Source organism: Alexandromys fortis, unplaced genomic scaffold (assembly GCF_014885135.2).
Source record: "Alexandromys fortis isolate MF-2015 unplaced genomic scaffold, M_Fortis_MF-2015_v1.1 scaffold_324, whole genome shotgun sequence".
Lineage (NCBI taxonomy): Eukaryota > Metazoa > Chordata > Mammalia > Rodentia > Cricetidae > Alexandromys > Alexandromys fortis.
The window spans coordinates 754,088-774,990 of record NW_026068221.1 but is presented as its reverse complement, the minus strand read 5'-3'; the positions used below and the strand labels follow the sequence as shown (position 1 = coordinate 774,990).

Here is a 20,903-nt window from a genome sequence, read left to right as displayed (position 1 = left end):
ATTTACCTAAGAAGGCTGAACTTAGGTAGTGGGTCTTTAATCTCAACACTCAGAAGGTAGAGACAGGTGGGTTTCTGTGAATTTGAGACCAGCCTGGTAGAGAAAGTGAAAACCTGCTCCCCCTGCCCCCGAAAAAAGCTTAACCTTGTTGCAGGGTACAATGCAAAGACCATTCACCACAACCAAAATCCAAATTGAGAATCACGTCTCACAGAAAAGCCTTAAATGCATTTTACAGAGAGCTTTTAAAGGCAAAGAACACAGAAAAACTATATCCTGCTTGACAGTTTCAGGGAGAAGTAAGGCAATCAAGCAGTTTAACAGAAGTTAAACAGATGCCATTAGCTGGGGTATTTTGTTCCCGAGTTTCTAGAACAGAGTTGAGTACTTTCCCACAGGACTTTTCATGGTGAGGGTAGAAAAGAGGGTGACAGTTTTCAGGTTAAATTAAAGATTGTGGCAGCTGAGACAAGATGGACGAATCTTTGCCACTGGTCTTAGTGAAAGTATCAAATTGTAGACTCATTCTGCTCTAAAGAGATGTATGGTCCTGAGTGTAATGTTCTGTCTCTTTAAGAGACAAGCCACGCCCACTCCCTTCCTGCTTGCACCCTTAGCCTCTCTCTCTCTTTTTGTCCCTCTCTTGGAGAGGCAGCTTCTGACTCTCCTCTCTCCCCCCTTTCTCTCTCTCCCCTCTTCTCCCCTTTTCTCTTCCCCTCCATAACCCTCCTAATAAATATCCAACTTTACTCTACATGGTATGCCTATCCATCTCTCTTGCCCACCACCTGCCATATGGAAACATGGAGACCTACCATGTGGTCTCATGCACCGTCCCTGTTTGGGACTGGCTGCTTTCTGGACCCCGCAGTAAACTGTCGGGGACATGCAGCCTGCTTGGTACTGGCTGCTTTTAGGACCCGGAGACTGGCAGCAAATCCATTACACTGAGGACCATAAATTTTACTGAATTAATCCTTTATTTTGCATAATTAGTCATACAATTAAAGATGCAGGGCCTCATCTTTAATGCAACAAAATGATAATTAAAGGCCAGTCATTATTGACAGCAGAGCAGTTAGCCAGAGAGACTAAGAGAAGATAGACTGGTACCAATTATCTTATCCATATCTCCTCTCTTCTTCTTCTTCTTCTTCTTCTTCTTCTTCTTCTTCTTCTTCTTCTTCTTCTTCTTCTTCTTCTTCTTCCTCTTCCTCCTCCTCCTCCTCCTCCTNTCTCTCTCTCTCTCTCTCTCTCTCTCTCTCTCTCTCTCTCTCTCTATCTCTCTCTCCCTTCCTCTCTCTCTCTCTCAGGATCTTCCAATGATGGCAAGATTTTTCTCTAATTACTCCTGATTGATTTGCATAGAAACAACCCATTTCTCACAAAGTCATACTTAGTCCCCCTTGTCTCAATTTTGTTTGATCATTTCTGCAAGGGAATCTAACTGTTGTTTTAATTCAGAAATGAAAATGAAAATTCAGAAATGAAAAATACCTCTAGTTCCTAATCGGCCTATTTCCTCCTACTTAGTTTCTTTTTATTTCTTTTTTCTTTTCCTTTTTTCTTTTTTGTATTTTTGTTTGTTTGTTTTTCAAGACAGGATTTCTCTGTGTAACATCCCTGGCTGTCCTGGAACTTGCTCCAGGCTGCCCTTGAAATGAAGATCTACCTGCCTCTGCTTCCCAAGTGCTGGGATTAAAGGCATAAACCACCACTGCTTGGCTTCATTTTTTAACATTTTAATCTTCCACGGTATAGGCTGGTATGCCTGTAACTAGCTAGCTATTAAGCTGGCTAAGCCAGGTTCGACCAGGAATAAGATGAGGACTTTTTTTTTGTAGTTCAGACTCCATATTGCAATGTATTTTCCATTCTTCTCCATTATATAGGTATAGCTTGGGAGGAATGTGTACTAAGACACATAAAAGGGCTCAGTGTCTTAGTCAGTGTTCTATTTTTGTGTATAGACATTGTGGCCAAGGCAACTCTTGTAAAAGAAAAAAATTAATTGGAGGCTTGTTTACATTTTCAATTATTTAGTCATTATCATCATGGTGGAGAGCATGGTAGGATGCAGACAGTCACAGGAGCAGTAGTTGAGAGCTACATCCTGATCCATAGGCAAAGATACTGGGTCTGGTGTGGGCTTTTGAATCTGTGACACACTTCCTCCAACAAGTCCACACCTCCTAATCCTTCTCAAATAGTGCCACTCCCTGACAACTAAGCATTGAAATATGTGAGCTTATAGGAGCCATTCTTATTCAAAGCACCACATTTAGTTTAGAAAGCATCAGAAGAAGCATATTTGGTAAAACCATTGGTACATGTCCACCAATTTGTCTCAGGGGCCCCGTAATACCATTGTTATCCAAATGAGTTAACCCACAAGGCAGAATAGCAGGCATTATGATAAGGGAAGTACGTAGGTTAAAGGTTTTGGATAGTAGACTGTAACAGCCCCTTCTAAGTTATGTTAGAGGAATTAATGTTAATTTGAGCTGCCCTTAATCACAGTGAGTTTTGTCAGTCAATGACAGTCTGGTTAGTTCCTATTCCTATGTATTACTGGGGCCAGGTAGTACATAGCAGAACCAACAATCCTGGCCAGTTTCTGGCTGGGGATGATTAACTAAGTGTAGGAGCTTATGAAGAGTAGGAAAGGGGGAAGAGGGATCCCTCAGCTTTACAGACAGGGAGAGGTGAAACTCCTGTCCCAGGTGTGTTTTTTGGAGGAGAGAGTTGGCCAGGACCTTGGCACAGGTAGGAGATCTTCGTTCAGACCCAAAGGTCTGGGCATGGTTTATTTAATCTGGATAAGAAGTCTATCCCAGTAGGCCCCTTCCTGTGGCATAGATTTTAATTCCCCAGGTTCTCCCTGTTTCTCAAAGGTCAAAATCATTCTTAAGGAATTTCTAGACTTTTAATATTATGGTCATTGGATTACATTTTTAATTGCATATTCCTTGGGAAGGATGTGTGTGTATGTGTGTGTGTGTATGTGTGTGTTTCCAGGAAGCCTATGTGTTACCCCATTTTTACAATGGAAACTCTCTTGTTTTGGGCAATTAGGGTGTAGAAGGAGCGGTGGGCTTCTTTTCGTCCCATCTGGTTCCTGCTTAGTTAGCTTTACACCCGAAATAACAACACACAAACTGCATTCATTTAAACACTGCTTGGCCCATTAGCTCTATCCTCTTACTGGATAACTCTCACATCTTGACTAACCCATTTCTAATAATCTGTGTAGCACCACAAAGTGGTGGCTTACCAGGAAGGATTCAAATGTACGTCCATCTTGGGCTGGGGCTCCATCGCATCTGCCCTGGAGAGGAGCGGCAAGGTGTCTGAGCTCACTTCCCTTCTTCCCAGCATTCTGTTCTGTCTACTCCACCCACCTAAGGGCTGGCCTATCAAATGGGCCAACGCAGTTTCTTTATTAACCAATGAAATCAACAGATTGACATATGACCTTCCCACATCATTAGGGGGCCAAGCTGCAGGTTATGAATAAAACTGCAAACAATGTATAGCTATCTCAAAAGCTAAACTCCCACATTTTTCCTTTTCCCAAAGAAAGCAGATACTTAAAGTGGGCATCAGCGAGTTAATGGGTTTCATTTCTGTAGCCACATTAGTTATTATCTGAACTCACTGGATACAATTCTCCCTTGCTTCTTTATTTACCTAGCTTAAATACACTATTTACAAGAGGCTTGAGGCAATAAGAAAAAAATTACAAGAGTTACATCCCATTCATAGCCCATTTCTTGGGTAAGTGATAAGGACAGCCATTTACCATGGCAGTGCAAGGTTTCAAGGTTTCTGGTGTAAGACTGTGATCAGAGATCGGGAGCACAGTGCCCGGTGAGGCAAGCTGTGAAACGTAGGTTTTTATCAGCCAGACTTGGCAAGTAAAGAATTGGCATGAATATTTTGGTTGCTTTGTGTTAATAACTTTGGTTAGATATCTGCGACTCTGACCTTGTGCACAGCTGTAAGGTTTTAAGCTTATGATCCACTTACAAAAAGCCTTTTGCCCAGCTTGAACTTGCTCTGAGGTAAAAAGGAGTTAATTGTGTACAGTTTGAGTAAAAATAAACAAAGCAGGCTTTTAAGTGTCTTACAGTCCTCATGGGACAATATATTTAGTTATTAAGCATACCCTAATGTATTTTCATAATATATCAAAATTATACAGTTTAATGAGAAGTTATCTCCCTGACCACCCACAGACATATGTGCTCATAATATTGAGATGCAATCATGAGATTATACATACATATCATATGAAATTACACACTGAAGTGCAAGTTTTGGGGAGACACCATTGCTGCTTTAGTAACTGTGAAATTGCAGACAGGAGCAAAGGAGCAAGTTTGCAGAAACAATGGACTTGTAGGCCCTGCCTGGACAGGATTCTCCTCCATCAAAGAATCATTTCTCTGGTGGGTTGACATCTGAACACTAGTGGTCACCTGCTACCACTCCCAAAGACCTCCGACACAAAAAGTCAAATGCCAAAGTAATTCCCAGTCACAGGACATCTCAGTTTTCTGAGTCCTCCAACAATCAAGTTTTTCATAAGCTTTGAACCTCTTAGGAAACACTCAGATAAGGTTTATATATTTCAAACAGAATGTAGCAGACACAAAAGGTAGTAGCAGTCACAGAAGGAAGATCAAAGTCCAGGTGCCAATGATTTGGAATCAAACAGCTGTAATGCTCTGTGGGATCTCCCATTACATCTGACATGTGTGTGTATGTGGTGTGTGTGTGTGTGTGTGTGTGTGTGTGTGTGTGTACATGGAGACAACAACTACAGGGTCTTAAACTGGGAATGTAGAGTGCGTGGCCTGTGGAGGATTGGTATTTGGTACTGCCTACCACTAGGTGACAAGAGAGGGGAGGTTGTTTATTTGACTTGAGGGCTGAGGTGCTTGGGAAAACAGCCAGAGTAGTGGAAAACCACTTGCCTAGCACGTGCAAGGCTCCAGATTAGATCCTCAAAACTATGAAACAAAACAAAGCTAAATTTAAAAAATAGAGTGCATGTCTCATATTGAAGTTTCCTCTGTTTTTTTTTTTAACTACATGTCCTAAAAAATGTTTTAGAATCTTCATTTACCCCATCTTTGCTAGTGAGAGCTGGTGTCACATTTCAGAGACTGGCCTATTGATTCAGTGATAGACTGGGAAAATTGCACACAAGGACACACACAGTCCAACCCTCTGTCCAGGTCAGATGATATGATATATGATGCAGAAGCTCTATGTTTAATATCTGTAGCTAGCCCAATGTGGGAGGCTGATTCAGGCTCTCATACCTCAGGCCCAAACTCATATAGACACAATATAAACTTCTTTACACACTGCCTTAAGCATTGTGGGTTCCTAAGTCTATAGGTCCCATGGATAAGACCATTTTGCTGGCACTAAAATTACACCTACTAGTGTCTCTCCTTGTGTGCTGATATGATTATGCAGTAGATCTGTTTTTTCAGTCACCATAGCGCTCTGGGGCTCATTCTTATTTTTTTAATTAAATATTTTCATTTATTTTACATACCAACCAATTTCCCCTCCGTCCTCTCTTCCTGTTCCCTCTCCCCAACCCCCATCCACTCTTCCTATGTTCAGAATGGGATAGGCCTCCCAGAGCATAATCAAAGCACAGCATGTCAAGTCGAGGCAGGACCAAGCTCCTCCCCCTGCATTAAGGTTGGATGAGGTATCCGAGCATGGGGAATAGGGGCTAAAAGGTCAGCTCACACTTATTATTTTGTCACATGTCTGTCTATTACAGGGTACCAGCATGTAAAAACTTCAGACCTTAAGTTATATATAGTCTCTCTTTCTCTTTGTCTGTCTCTGTAGTGGGTGCAGAATATCGACCTTCCACATGCCAAGCACTCTACATTCTCATTTTAAGGTCCTGTAGACTCTGTCTTCATACCCCCACAAAGTAGTGGGGGTGGTATGAAAGCCATGGCGGGAAGGTGAAGTGACTGCCGCAGGGGGGGGGGGCAGGGGAGGGCGCGAAGTGGCCCACGTCTTGGGTGGCAGGAGCATGAGGACGCGTCAGTGGCATTATTGTTGTTGTTGTTGTTATTGAGAGGATTTTACTTTGTCGAAGAGCCTGGCCTCAAATTCACAGAAACCCGCTAACCTTTGCCAGAGTGTTGGGATTAAAGACCCACTACCTGGGTTCGATCTTCTTAAATAGAAATTATATGTTATAGTATAGATGTTCCACCACGTCCAGCAGCCAGGAAGCTCTGAACCAGCCTGAGTCAAATGTACTCTATCGCTGATTTTGAGTTTTATGGTCACGTAGCACGCTGTGATTACGTGGGTCTCAGCTATCAAGTGACGAGTTGGTCACGGGCTCCTAACGAGTTGGTCACGTGGTATACAGCTCTTGGGCATTTGAAAACAGAGCACGCTCACAAGCACGAGGCTAGACGGAGTGGCCGTTCAGTCTTCGGGTGATGTGATCCTTCTCGGACAAGAATAGGGAAAACAGGTAGGATACCGAAGCTGCCGGGGTTTCCTCAGTCTTACTCACATCTCTAAGAATAATTGCCAAGCTCCGGTCTTTAGTTATATTGATTCCTTCAGCAGATCTGAGGAAGAGGGCAATTTTAGAGCGAGCTATGATTCCTTCTGGATTCATCCCTAGATACAGTTTGAATTAAGTCGTTTCAAAGTCAGGTATGGTGAGCTCCTTTCTCAGCTTTCTCGCCGACCTTTCTCTCCCTGATGATGGGGTAAGTGGTTTTCTGGTGGGAGGCCGAGATGGTTCTACGGGTTTGCTTGGGTAACTTGCTGAGATGCCGAGGTGAGGGGTTTCCTTAGAGGCAAATATGAATGTGACTGGACTTTAACCTCTCATGACAGAGAACCCGTGTGTCAGTGAGTGAGGTGGGAAGGACTCTCATCCAGGAGTCAGTGGGGGTCTAGTTCTGTGGTGGTGACCCTCAGAGCTGAAGTGGGAAGCTGGGAGGCAGGGAAATGGCGGGAAGGCGGCGAGAGAGTAGAGCACAAACAAGCAGCCGTGGAGGGGAGGAAAAGTGGTGGCGGGGTGGCATTGCAGCTGGGACCCACCATCTCAGGATCTCAGGATTTGACTGCGAAGTGAGTGGGGAAAGCCACTTGGAAGGCAAAGCGGGGGTGGCAAAGCACTCTTGGCGGCCATAGCACCAAAGCCACCTCAAGGAGGCAAAGCCGCGGAAAGCAAAGGCCACCCAAAAGGCTAAGTGACAGACTACCTCGACCTAGGCGAGTGGCATGCAGCCCGGGGACACAGTGAAGAAACGAAGTAGTGGGGGTGGGATGAGAGCCATGGCGGGAAGGCGAAGTGACTGCCTCAGGACCGGTGGCAGGGGGGGAGGGGCAGGGGAAGGCGCGAAGTGGCCTCGTCTTAGGTGGCGCGCGGGGCGGGGGGGGGGGGGGGGGGGGGGGGGGGGGGGGGGGTGGGGGCGGGGGGGGGGGGGGGGAGTAGCGGGGGAGGGCGGGAGGGCGTCACTGGGGAGAAGAATCCGCCGCGGGAAAGCCTTTGTGAGGAAACAAGGTGGGCGGGAGAGGAGAAGTGGGCCCCTGTGGGGTGGCCAGGGTCGGGAGGAGCGGTGAACCCTAGTTGGGGAGGTGAAGCGGCAGGGGAAGGGGGCGGCACGGGGAGGGGAGCAGTCTCCGAGGGGAGGCGAATTGGCCGCCGAAAAGCCGCGCACCAGAGGTGAAGCTGTGGTGGGAAGGAGAGGCAAAGCTGTGCTCAGGGGAAGGGGGGCAGATGTGCTGAGGACGGACCGCGGTGGGGAGGTGAAGAGGCTCAGTCCCTCAGTCCATCTGGGACAGGATGGGAGTGGGGCGGTGAAGCCCTGGCGAGAAAAGCTTGTCAGGGAGCCAGGGGGCAGCAGCAGCAATTCAAACTTTAGCAGTCTTTTCAGGGACTTGCTGCACCAGGATTTCCTCTCGGTAGCCTCAGCTTTTCCTTATCACTGTGTGATTTTTTTTTTTTTTTTTGTCTGTATATCTTTTCAAAATTAGCTTGGAAACCGGGCAGTGGTGGCGCACGCCTTTAATCCCAGCACTCGGGAGGCAGAGGCAGGTGGATCACTGTGAATTCCAGGCCAGCCTGGTTCCAGGATAGGCTCCAAAGCTACAGAGGACCCTGTCTCGGAAAAAAAAAAAANAAAAAAAAAAAAAAAAAAAAAAAAAAAAAAAAAAAAAAAAAATTAGCTTGTAAAACTAACAGTTCCTCTTAGGAATTTTTGTTCATGTTTATCATTACCCTTTTTACTTTGCCCTGTCCTCAGTTCCTTCTTCTGTTTTTTTTTTTTTTCTGAGAGAGAAAACGCCCAGAAATTTTCGTACCCCCATTATCTTTCATTTTTTCCCTCATTTTAGTCCTCTTCCCTCAATAGTTTCTCTGCTTTTCTTTCGTGTGTGTGTGTGTATGTTTGTGTGTGTGTACATTCATGTGTTTTATCTACATTCTGATTAAGAGAAAATGTACTATTTGTCTTTCTGAGTCTGACTTATTTTACTCAACTTTTATTTTGTTTTTTTTTTTGTTTGTTTGTCTGTTTGTTTGTTTTTCAAGACAAGGTTTCTCTCTGTAGCCCTGGCTGTCCTGAACTAGCTCTGTTGACCAGGCTGGCCTCAAACTCACAGGGAAGTGACACCTCTACCTCCCAAGTGCTCGACTTCTTAAATGTCAGTACCTAGGGATCATTCCAAATCCAGTCTTACTTTCTGCCTCTTTTTTTTTTTTTTTTGATTAATGTAAGAGAGAAAGAACGACTTTTTAAAGTATTGTGAATGTGAACTTAGCCATAGTGTAAACATGTAGAGTTTGTTTCTGAATGTTACTTGAAATTCAGTTGTTTTTCAAAGTGCGTGTGGTATGCTGTAATCTTATTGGATTAGGGAAATCCAACTTTCTTAAACTCCAACCAGACCCTTTATTCTCCTTCCCCCAAGTTTCTGATCACCACTCATTTCATTGCCTCCTGCAAACACTCTCTATAACTTTATGTATCATTAGTGGCGTATTTTTAAGCTTATTAAGTAAAATTATTAGTGAGACATATTAAAATAGCATTACACAGTGCTACTGTTGTGGGGATTTGAGATATTTAAATGTATTAAAGTTAGATGTGGTTGATGGCCCATGCCTGTAAATTCCAGTGATTGAGAGGCAAAAACCAGGAGTATTGCTGGCAATTTGAGACCAGGAAGGAGTATATAGTGAAGTCCATGACAGCCAGGGTTATGGGTGGGGGAGCCTGTATAAAAGATAAAATAAAAATAAATATTGTATTAAAGATGGAAAGCATTCTAGTTTGTGATATTCTATTAGCAAACACACCACTTTTATTTTTCTCTTATCACAGGCCTTCTCCGTTTGTTCTGCACAATACTGATTTTGAGCTACAGCAACGACAGTGGACTGTATCGTACAGGAAATCTGAGCCATCCTGTCATTCAGGTGAAAGGATATTCATATTATAGGAATTTATATGGAATGTATTAAAGGAGTATTTTTCTCAAATGTATGCATTAGTATTTTTTGACATAGTATAGTAGTCTTCAAAAACATTTTTTTCACTTTCCTTGGTCCTTTTAGCTAAAATTCCATTAATTTTAAAAAGCCAACAGAAAAAAGTTAATTTTTAAAATTAAATCTTTAGATTATATTTATCTGTTTATGTATGTTGAACCATCCCTGCATCTCTAGGACGAAGCTTTCCTGATCATGGTGAATTATCTTTTTGATGTGTTCTTAGATTTGATTTGCCAGTATCTTATTGAGAATTTTATCTATGTTCATAAAGGAAATTGGTGCATAATTCACTTTCTTTGTTGGGTGTTTGCATGGTTTAGGTATCAGGATAATTCTGACCTTGTAAAAAGAATTAGACAAATGTTCCTTCTGTTTCTATTTTTCAGAAGAACTTGAAGAGTGTTGGTGGTAATTCTTTGGAGGTCGGTAGAATTCTGTGCTGACTCTTCTCTCCCCGTTTTTGTTTGTTTGCTTTGGTTTGATGAGCTTTAATTTTTGCTTCTACTTTACTAGAGGTTATGGAGTGTGTTTAAATTGCATATCTGATCTTGATTTAACTTTGGTAGGTTGTATACATCAAGAAATTTATCCATTTATTTTAGATTTTTTTTCAGTTCATTGGAGTACAGATGTTTAAAGTATGTTCTTACGGTTCTCTGTATTTCCTTGTGATTTCCATTTATTTTAGTTTTTTCAGTTTGTTGGAGTACAGATTTTTAAAGTATGTCCTTATGAGGTGGCCTAGGAGAGAAGACTGAGAGGGGCTTCAGGAAAGAGCTAATAGGATCCTGTTCACACCTGGGGCTGGAGTCCACAGGGAGTTGGGGCTGTGGTGGGAAGAGGAGATCCTGTAAGTTTGTTAGGGAAAGGCAAACAATTATCTGGAAAAACAGGCCTAAAAGCATTAGGGAAGCCCTGGGTCTAACAAGAGCTGGAGTCTCCAGTGGGTGGAGTTGAAGTAGACTGTCACTGGACTGAAGGTGAGACTGGAGAGGTAGTGGAGGAAAGGAAAGAGGGTGTGAGTCACCTACATGAGTCTCTGCCAAGTGTGGCCACTGGCGGTCCCAGATAGTTGAGAATCTGTAGCTGACACAAGGGGATGGAAAGAAGGAGCAAAGCTGAGGCTTCCTTTAAAGTTCAGTGGAGTCCACAGGGACTGGAGGTAGGTGGGAAGTCAGACTCCTGCCAGCGGTCTGCTACAGGACTGGGGGCGAGACTAATGGCAGACAGCCAGTGTGAAATGGCTTCTTTTGAAAGTCCTAGCATCTTTACATGGTGAGGTTGGTTCTGTCATGCTAGGACTGGCTCTTACATAAAACCCTAAGCAAGCTTTCATGCCAAGTTCCCAGTAGGTTAGTTTTTGCTCCCCATTCAGCCACTGGATGTTGGAGAAGAGAGAGTTGAGGCAGTCCTTTTACTTTATGGTACAATACTATTCTTATACCTCGGGATAGAAGTCTTGGTTTCTTGGTAAAGCTTAGTATGGTCATTGACCAACAATAGATTCTAAGTTAGTTAGCTAGATATTGCATTTCACTTCTAAGACCTGAACATAATTCTCTTTCTCCAGCCAGAAGGCCTCTTTTTCATGTTGGGCTTCTTGGACATGGGGGAGAGCAGTTGCAGATAGTACTTTTCTTCGTCAGTGCATGGCTTCATGTTGTTAAACTAAAAGCAGGCACTATGGTATCTCACCTGGTTATCTTAAATATCCATTCTAGCAGTGCTGTGCCTTAACACTTGTTCAACTCAGTATGTCTGTGGGCGTTATCACTGTAAGATCACACTCAGCTTCCATCTTCCTCCACCCACCAAAATGTCTTTTTTTTTCCCCTAAGACTAGAACTAATTGCCCTTTTGGGTGGTCTCAACTCAACATACTCTGCCTTCCAGATCAAAATGATTTTTAAAAGAAGAAGAAGAAATGGATAATTAGTCCTATTACCTGAATTTTTATTTGATGAGGAGCCTGGCATTGGGAGAAGGTGGAGGAATTGTGGGAAATAATATAGCTTTTGTAATCAGAGGGAAAGCATACGTATCTGGTTAGCAATGATAAATTGTTCATATTATATTAAACACAGTGATGTGTCTTCAAACTTGTTTCCAATTTCAGAATACAACATGAATGACAACCACAGATTTTATGGAAGAAAGACAAGTTTGCATTTTAGCAGGCATAAATTTGGCCGAAAGAACTATCATTTTGAGCATCCTAGGTATGTGCTTGTATCTTCAAAATTCCAAGAGAATAGTGAAAACATGGCAATAAGGGATGTCCAGGAGGACTCCCGAGTAACATAGTATGTAGCCAAGTAGCTTAATTGGCAGGTAGCAGCCCCTGGGACTGTGCTACTCTTTCACTCTCTGTGGCTGGTCTTCCTTCACTGGAAAAGTGAAGGGTGAGGTGGTAGAGACTGAATGCTAGTTTAGCAGCTCTAACTGTAGCCATGGTGTTAGTGAGGGGATGATTCATAAAATAATTTCTTAAACTAATTTAAGTTATTTATTAGTTATCACTTTGCTTTTCTCTCTTTTCTAGTACTCCTTATGCCAGGGGACCCAGATGGAAAAGAAAAAAATACAGCGATGAAGACACTGTGTGGGAAGATAATAAAGTAGAGAGTGAACTGGGGCTAGTTGCTGAAAATGGAACCCTGGGTAGCTGGTTCAAAGTCACAGTGAGTATCCTAATAAGGTGTGCATTAGGTCTCAGTGAGTATCCTAATAATGTCTGTGTTAGGTCTTAGTGAGTATCCTAATAACGTCTGTGTTTGTTAGGTCTCAGTGAGTATCCTAATATTATCTGTGTTAGGTCTCAGTGAGTATCCTAATAAGGTCTGCATTAGATAGAATATTCTTGATCCTAAAAGAAGGATGATCATGTTGGTCACAACAAATCAATTACCTGGAGAAATTATTGCATGAAGAGAAGGATAGAGAACAGTAGGACTCAGCCTTCCTAATGCTGGACCCTTTAATACATACAGTTCCTCATACTGTGCTGACCCCAACCATAACATTATTTTCATTGCTACTTCATAGCTGTAATTTTTTATTGTTATGAACCATAATGTAAATAAATATCTGATCTGCAACCCCTGTGAAAAGGTCATTCAACATCCAAAGGGTCGCGGCCCACGGGTTGAGAATCATTGATCATGGAAGTCTGTGTTTAGCTCAAAAGTCAAAGAACCATGTCAGAGGTCGCCTTAGAAGTTCTCTAAAGCTGGGAAGAAGGTCCAGAAAGAAACTTGGTAATTAAGTCTGTTCCCCATTCTGATTTCATGCTCTCTCTTCTCTCCTCATTTTTATTTGTAAATACAGATTCCAAATGGAAGAAACTATGACAAGACATGGCTAATGAATTCAGTGCAGGACCTCTGCAGTGTGGCTTTCATCCCTGTTGATGTAAGAAGGCTGATGAAGCCAGATGGACCCAAGGGAATGGAGGAAGGAGGCCAGGCTCAGCAGGAGCTAGCTGCTGTTTTCTAACATGTCTTTTTTTTCCCCCTTTCATTGCCCATAGTTCCACTATGACAAACACCGGGCCCGGTTCTTTGTCCAGAATGCTAGGACTGCTTATGCATTGAGGGATCTCAACAACAAACTTTGGGATGAGACAAATAAAAAGGTGTGTACTGACAGCATTCTCTGTACTTAGTCCTGAAAACGGTGGTGGCTGGCCAGGAGCTGAGCATCATCTTTGAAATTAGAGATCATAGTACTTCTCTGCCTCTCCTCACAGATATCTATCTTCATCAGTCCTTCTGTTGTACCTTATTCTGTGCAGAGTAAGTTCACCTCAGAAGAAATAGAGCAGCTAAAGGTAATGCAGATGCGAAGCATGTTGTGTGTCTTCTTCCCAGACCCGCCTCTTTTTCCTCCTACTCCCTGACATTCCTGACACTCCGAACTCCAGAGTCTTACAGCCACTCTCACTACCTCTGCCTCTGCAGGTGACGGTGATGAAACGATATGATGCCTCTCAGAAATCTCTGGACCTTGAGAGATTCCGCTTTGACAAAGGTATGATTGACTAAAGAAATTCTAGCTCATGTGAGGGTAGATGGATCGTCCTAAGAAGAAAACATAGGGATGGCAGCTTAGAAAGGGTGTCTATCTGTACCAATGCTGGTCTAAATAGACTCCTGACAGCCTTCTAATTCCTTTTGTTCCCCTTTCTGAAGACTTTATGGACAATGACATTGACATGATGCTGAATCGAAGAAGCTGCATGGTTGCAACACTACAGATCATTCAAAGCAGTATCCCTGAAGTGAGGCCATAGATTCAGTGCATTTGTTTAAGTAGAGGGTTAGAAGGGATGGGATGAAGGGAACATGTGTCACCAAGGCACTAGAAAAGTAACCATACTTTTAATTCTTCCTTCCCCGAAAGCTGTTGGCCTTGAACTTGTGCAACAACAAATTGTACCAGCTGGATGGTCTGTCAGATATGATAGAGAAAACTCCTCAAGTTAAGAATCTGAACCTCTCCAAAAATAAAGTGAGAAGGGGAGCCAGATGTGGGTTGGGCTGCCCGTGGGTGGTGGTATACATCAGGATTATGGTAAAAAGCAGGTAGACAAACCTGTGAGGGAGGGGAGAGGCTGCAGTCACCAGGCCCCAAGGTTTCTCTTTCCTTGAGACAGCTTTACCGATTCCTTCCTATCTTTTTCAGCTGAAAACAGTTTGTGAGTTGGAGAAGGTGAAGGAGCTGAACCTGGAAGAGCTTTGGCTGGAAGGCAACCCCTTCTGCAGCCACTTCTCAGATCAGTCTGACTATATAAGGTACATAATGCCTGCTAAGTCCTTTTCCCCTTCCTTGCCGCTGTCATAGTTTCATTTTTCATTGCTGTGATGAGATACACAAAAGCAACTTGCAGGAGAAACAGGCTTACAGTTGCTGGCTCATCATTGCTTCAAAGTTACTGTGTTAGAAACATGAAGGAACTGTTCCTAGCACATCAGTAGTCAAGAGCAAAGAGCAATGAATTAATGAATGCATACTAGGGCTAGCTCACAATTTCTTTCCATTCATCCCAAAGCCTAGCCAATGAAATGGTGCCACTTATGTTCTGGGTCGGTCTTCCCTGACTTATCCTGTAACATGAGGGCCAGCTTGTTGGGGTTTCTGTCCCGACCAATACCCCACAGCCAGCAAGCCCCAAAGAAAATCACACAGAGATCTCCATAAGATTATAAACTGATTGGCCCATTAGCTCAGTCTTCTTATTAGCTCTTGTAGCTAATATTAACCCATTGTTCTTTTCTTTGCTAGCCACATGGCTTGGTACCTTTCTCAGCCAGGTAGATTACATGCTGCTTCTTCGGTAGTCTGGACAGGAGTGCAGAGGAAGCTTCATGCTTCCCAGAATACTCCAGTTCTCATCGCCCCGCCTCTACTTCCTGTCTGGTTGACCCACCTATACTTCTTGCCTGGCCAATCAGTGTCTATTTAAAACATGATTGACAGAATACAGACAATTCTCCCGCACCATTTATCCCAATTAAGAAATTCTTTCAAAGGCATGCCAAAGGCCAACTTAGTCTAGACAGTTCCTCTCTAAGACTTCCTACTAAGGTGATTCTGCCTTAGTTCAAGTTCACAATCAAAACTATTACAGGCACCATTGCCTCTAGTGACTACCTTATAGCTTGAGCTATTCTTGATATGTACTTTTGCAAGAGTAGGTGTATCTGGTCCTCAGAGGAAAACAGGCTCTGCCTTCTCTGTATGCTCAGCTATGCTCTCAGAAATCCCCTCCTTCCCTGTCCCTCTTCCTTCCACCTAATGTGCACTGGTTATCACTTGTCAGAACACCCACATTCCTCCAGAACCCTCCCATGCAGCATCCCAATTACACCATTTCCCCTCTCCTGGACTGAGAGAAGCCTGCTCTTCTTGTCTCTCAACTGTCCTTTATTTGTCCCAAGCTACCCTGAAGGCTGATTTGCTCTAGGCTGAAGGCTGAGACCCTAGGTAATGCTGACATGGACATAACTTTCTCTGTCCCATTGCTGGGAGTGCTACCCTCCTTGAAGGGAAACATGAACTCCCAGATCAAAAATCCAAAAGTGGGCTGCCACTGGGGAGCAGAGAGCAGAAGAGTTTGAAGAGACAGAAAGACAGACCTCCCAGGGGCTGCTATCCCTCCCTTCTTCCTTCCCTACTTACCACTAACTAACCTACCTACCTACCCACCTACCTACCTATAAGCCCTGACATCTAGCACTAGGCCAGACAGATCATCTCCCATTCCCTTTGGGTCTCTTCTATTTTGCTTCTTCCCTTTTATGTCTCCCCAACATCTCCCACACGTTACTTTAACTTCATTTCTGTTCCCACCTCCCCACCTTCCCATTTCTTGAGTCTTGAGCCTGCCTCCCTCACTCCTGTTCCAGCATCCTGTAGGACACTGGATATCTAACAAAGTGGCAGAGCCCTGGGCTCCTACCTAGTGCCTTGCTCATGCAGATTCTTTTGTGGGTATTCTGAGGAAAAGCTACAGGCAAGGAGAGGAAAAAGCCATGAACTCTGGGCCCCCAGTGTTGGTTCTTCTGACTCTGGAGAAGATGCCAGTGCAATGTGTGTGGGAGCTACTCAGGGGGGAGAAGAGGGAGGAGAAGCAGGAGCCCCAAAAGGAAGAAAAGCTAGTTAACCATGAACTACCAATCACTTCTTCTGGCTTTTGGTTTTTGGACAGTGCCATACGGGACCTCTTTCCCAAGTTGCTGCGTCTGGTAAGTGCCTACCTTCAACATGGTCTTTACTTCCTCTCATAAATTTTCTTCATGCCTGCCTTAAAACTTGCTTCTCATGTAGATTACATGTTTGCATCAGACCATCATCTATTTTAGATTATATGGATTCCTGAAAAACATCAATATTTTCCCTGGAAAAGTATTCATAAGCAACACAGACACACAAAGGTTCCATAAAATAGAGATTTCCACAACTCCATCAGACAGAGGCTCATTTTATTACCCCTGGAATTTCCAGGGGCAATGAAAACCCTGCCTCTGGCCCTTTTCTTCCCTTTGGGTTCCTGGGTCTTCTTAGATATTCAGTGCCATTTACTCTATGTACTGCTAACCTCCTCTTTCTTTCCCCAGGACGGCAAGGAGCTAATAGTACCAACAGGAATGGACATAGAAGTCCCCCAGTTAAGCAAGGTGAGAAAGGACTAAGAAAGATTTGTGCTGTTGCAAAAGAGGCTTTATTAGATTTGTAGTCTGAAATGATTTTCTGTTTCAGCAAACATGTACAGAAACTGAACCCATAAAAAATCTAGTACTACAGTTTCTCAAGGAGTAAGTATACCTTGGACTACAAGACAGGTGGGAAAGTTTAGCCATGCTGGACTGCCTTTTCACATTTGCCCATAGGAAATTTTATGTCTCACTTAGGGTTCAGACCACAGAAATAAGCTGTCCCCTTATCTTATTCTCTTTACTCTTACTAGATACTACTCGTTTTATGACAATGGAGAACGATTTCATCTCCTCGATGCTTACCATGATGAAGCCTGCTTCTCCCTGACTGTTTCTTCCAACTTCAATGACCCAGACCTGTGAGTATCACAGTTCAGGCTCTGTTGTGGAGTAGTATGCCTCTCCCCAGAAAAATGCCTATATTGGGTAGAACATGGAGTTCTTCTCCTCATTTCTCCTAGGAGCAACCTGGAAGAGTATTTCAAACATAACAGAGATCTAAAGAAGATACCAGATTCCTGTAAGTGTGGTGGAGAAGACAGGGCAGCGTAAGGGAGTAAAGAGAAAAATTGGAGGGTGTCAATGGCCAGGTTGTATCATATCCGTGATCTTTTTTCTTCACTCCCCTGTAGACATGCGAATGCGGTTGCTGAGGCACACAAAACACACCATTGTGTATTCTCTTAGTTTGTTACCCAAAACTCAGCATGATCTATGCTCTTTCTTGGTGGACTTGTGTTTCCACACGGTGAGTACCTGGTTCTTCTATAGGTTATACCCAGAAAGCTGAAGGTTTGTAGATCCTGAGCTCATAGTTTATTCTGTCTTCCCTTTCAGGATACAGTGCTCTGCTTTTCTGTCAATGGGTTGTTCAAGGAGGGTGAGTGTCTGTAGAATTTCTTGTCCTTGGTCCCCTTTGCTTCCTCCCCTGCATGGACACCTCTGAGAAGTCTTCCAGATTCTTTCATTCTGCATCTTTCCTTCCTGTCCTCCTCCATGTTCTGTTGCCTGTAAACCATCCTAATTGACTCTAATCCATACCTTTTTGCCTCATAGTTCACAGGTAAGGGACACAGGCTATGGATTTTGTTGATGCTCATTCCAATTTCATATTCTGTAGCTTTGGGCCAGTTTCTTAACATCTCCAGTTCTTGGTTTGTAACACGTGACTAATTAAACTCATCTCTGTGAACAGATGGGAAAAAGACCCATCAAACACTTGAAGGGATTTTCACAGGGTCCAAAATGTGGTAGTAGGCACATCAAATGGGAGTAAATTATTACTGTTGTTGCCCTCCTCATTCCTGCCATAACCTCCTGACTCAGAGCCAGCAACTGACTGGTCCTGGCCCCTTCAGCATAAGAACCTGACTTGGGAATGCTGTGTGAGTACGTAAATAAGGTGCTATTCTAAGAAAACATTATTGTTTTTTGTCCTTGAAGTGGAAGGGAAATATCAAGGCTACATTCGTGCCTTCACACGGATCTTCATCACTACCCATTACAACAATTCAAGGTCAGTGTGCTATGTTGCTTCTGGAAAATCGTGTCCCTGCCCAAAGCTAGCAGTGTGACAATATGATGGTGTAAATCTCAGAGCATTTTCAATATTGTAGAAAACCAACAAGTAGATCCAACAGTTTAACTTGCTAGTTGAAAGTGTGGGCCTTGGGATCAGAATACTATGTTCTTTCATGCTATGGGCTTATCTCTGATTCAAGGCTCTCCTTTGTTGTGCAGGGTAAATACTTTGGAGTTAAATTCACAAATGTAGTCAAGGTAGCCTTTAAAAGTTGAATTTTATATGGGGTGAATAGAGAGAAACAGACAAGGATCTTAGGAATCAGGCATAGATGGAATGTGGAAACTTCTCAGTTAGTGATTGACAGTTATTATAGGATTAGCATTGGTAATGTAGCCATGTCCATTTCTTTACTTATCTATTTTTCCTCCAGAATTTGCATCATGAATGATAAGCTGATTGTGAGGAATGCCAGCCCCAGGGAGATCCAGAATGCCTTTATCCCAGCCAACTCTCCCCTTTCTGAAGAGCAGCAAGAAATGGTGAAGTCATTCTCTATGCAGTCTAGAATGAAACTTACATGGGCTCAGAAGTGAGTGCTGGGTGTACAAAGAAATGGGTGGAGTGGGGTGGGAGATCAAGTGACTAATGACACTTTGTAGGCAATTTCAAAAATAATTAGGTTATTTACTTCCTTTCCACAAAGTGGGCTCAGGAAAGTATGTCCTGATGTATACTGATATATTTAAAGACTTTTAAAACACTATAATATTCATGTTTCATATCTTGTATATGGAAAATCATAAGGAATCCACTAAGAAACTATTAGAAGTGAAAAACCAAATTCGTCAAGATTTTAGGATCTAAGATTAATATATACAATAATTATTTGCATTTCTGTGTATTAACATTAAATATCCCAAAGTAAAATTGAGAAAAATTCTCATTTGAAGAAAAATAAAGAGGAACAAATACCTTTATTATGAAAAAATTAAAACAAAAATAATTAATGACTTAAAGTCAATAATACAGAAAGCTGTAAAATAAGATATAAAAACTCAAAGTATAAGGATATGTCTTAGTTAAGTCACTGTTTGATTTCTGTAAAGAGTCATCATGACAAAGGAAATTCATAAAATAGAGCATTATCTGGGTACTTGCTGGCAGTTTCAGAGGCTTAGTCCATTATTATCATGGCAGGGAACATGGTGACATACAGGCAGGCACTGGAGAAGTAGCTGAGAGCTACATCCTGTCAGAGACAGAGAATATGCCCATGCCTGTCATGGGCTTCTGAAACCTCAAAGCCCACACTCAGTAACATAATTCTTGCAATGAGGCCACACTTACTCCAACAAGGCCACACTTACTTCAACAAGGCCACACTACCTACTCCTCCTAATTCTTTGAAACACTTCTATTTCCTGGTGACTAAGCAGTCAAATATGTGAGATATGAGGGCCATTCTCTTTCAAACCACCACAGAAGACGTGGAAGGTAACTAGTGAATATCATCATGAAGTGTATTTTCTATTTTATCCTTTATTTATAATCTTATCTCCATGAATGTGCTAATATATTTTAGAATACCCCATTGTAATTAAATATGTATTTGTAATCCTTTTGAAATCTAAAAGAGCAAAAATATATAACAGATCAAACCAAACTATTAAGTAAATGGGATGGAAAACCTCCTATTAGAGTAAGTCATTTAACTACCAAGAAAGACTATAAGAGAAGGAGAAAGAAAGCAGTTACAATAAAACTACTTATAAAAACTTATAAATGGCTGGGCAGTGGTGGCGCACGCCTTTAATCCCAGCACTCGGGAGGCAGAGGCAGGCGGATCTCTGTGAGTTCGAGACCAGCCTGGTCTACAAGAGCTAGTTCCAGGACAGGCTCCAAAACCACAGAGAAATCCTGTCTCAAAAAAAAAAATGTAGCAAGAAGTTACCTATCAGTAATTACCATAACTGCAAATGGGTATGATCCTCCAATAAAAAGACATGGAATAATTGAATTGATTTAATAAAGACCCAATTATCATTGCTTACAAGAAATACCCTCTACCTCTAAGTACATTTATCAGCACCAAGTGAAGGAATAGATTATTGCATTTATGAAAACCAAAAAAGTGAGATTAGACACTATCATCCAAGAAAATAAACTTTAAATCAAAAACAAAAATTAAAGTATAAGGGAAGTCGTTATACAAGGAGTCAGTTGAATAAAAGAAAGAAACATACATCCAATGCTGAAGTCCCTCAAATATGTAAAGTGAATATTATGAGATCCAAGTTGAGAGAAAGAGTTCAGCTCACTAGTAGTTGGCAAAATGGCTTTAATCAATGAAATGGAAGATCAGACTGAGGTTGTGGAGACCAGAAGTCTATGGTTTTTTAGCCCAGAGTATTTGAGAATTCATGTAATAATTTTATTATTTTGCTTAGTTCTAGTTTGAATTTCTCAACTCATTTTTCAAAATTTTCCATTATTTTTGACAGTTTAATAAAATAAATGTGATTATATTCACCCCATTATTGTCTGGCATCCCCCCTCCCTTCCCTCTGAAACTTTCTCCCCTTCTAATAGTAAT

The 20,903-nt window shown here is 42.4% G+C and overlaps 1 protein-coding gene across 2 annotated transcripts in view; it reads left to right on the top strand.

Moving 5' to 3' along the window:
- Positions 1-7,508: 7,508 nt before the first annotated feature.
- LOC126493549 (nuclear RNA export factor 2-like) overlaps positions 7,509-20,903 on the top strand; it is a 23,497-nt gene continuing 10,102 nt past the window's right edge. For both annotated transcript variants that reach the window (XM_050130562.1, XM_050130561.1), the window contains exons 1-21: positions 7,509-7,576; positions 9,399-9,493; positions 9,955-9,990; positions 11,685-11,787; positions 12,111-12,249; positions 12,896-12,979; positions 13,098-13,202; positions 13,317-13,397; positions 13,528-13,597; positions 13,759-13,847; positions 13,970-14,077; positions 14,252-14,361; positions 16,278-16,314; positions 16,687-16,746; positions 16,829-16,884; positions 17,037-17,144; positions 17,247-17,305; positions 17,418-17,533; positions 17,623-17,665; positions 18,229-18,301; positions 18,741-18,899. In XM_050130562.1, coding sequence (XP_049986519.1) covers positions 11,693-11,787; positions 12,111-12,249; positions 12,896-12,979; positions 13,098-13,202; positions 13,317-13,397; positions 13,528-13,597; positions 13,759-13,847; positions 13,970-14,077; positions 14,252-14,361; positions 16,278-16,314; positions 16,687-16,746; positions 16,829-16,884; positions 17,037-17,144; positions 17,247-17,305; positions 17,418-17,533; positions 17,623-17,665; positions 18,229-18,301; positions 18,741-18,899 — 1,592 coding nt within the window. In that variant the 5' untranslated portion in view covers positions 7,509-7,576; positions 9,399-9,493; positions 9,955-9,990; positions 11,685-11,692. The remainder of the gene's footprint in view (positions 7,577-9,398; positions 9,494-9,954; positions 9,991-11,684; positions 11,788-12,110; positions 12,250-12,895; positions 12,980-13,097; positions 13,203-13,316; positions 13,398-13,527; positions 13,598-13,758; positions 13,848-13,969; positions 14,078-14,251; positions 14,362-16,277; positions 16,315-16,686; positions 16,747-16,828; positions 16,885-17,036; positions 17,145-17,246; positions 17,306-17,417; positions 17,534-17,622; positions 17,666-18,228; positions 18,302-18,740; positions 18,900-20,903) is intronic.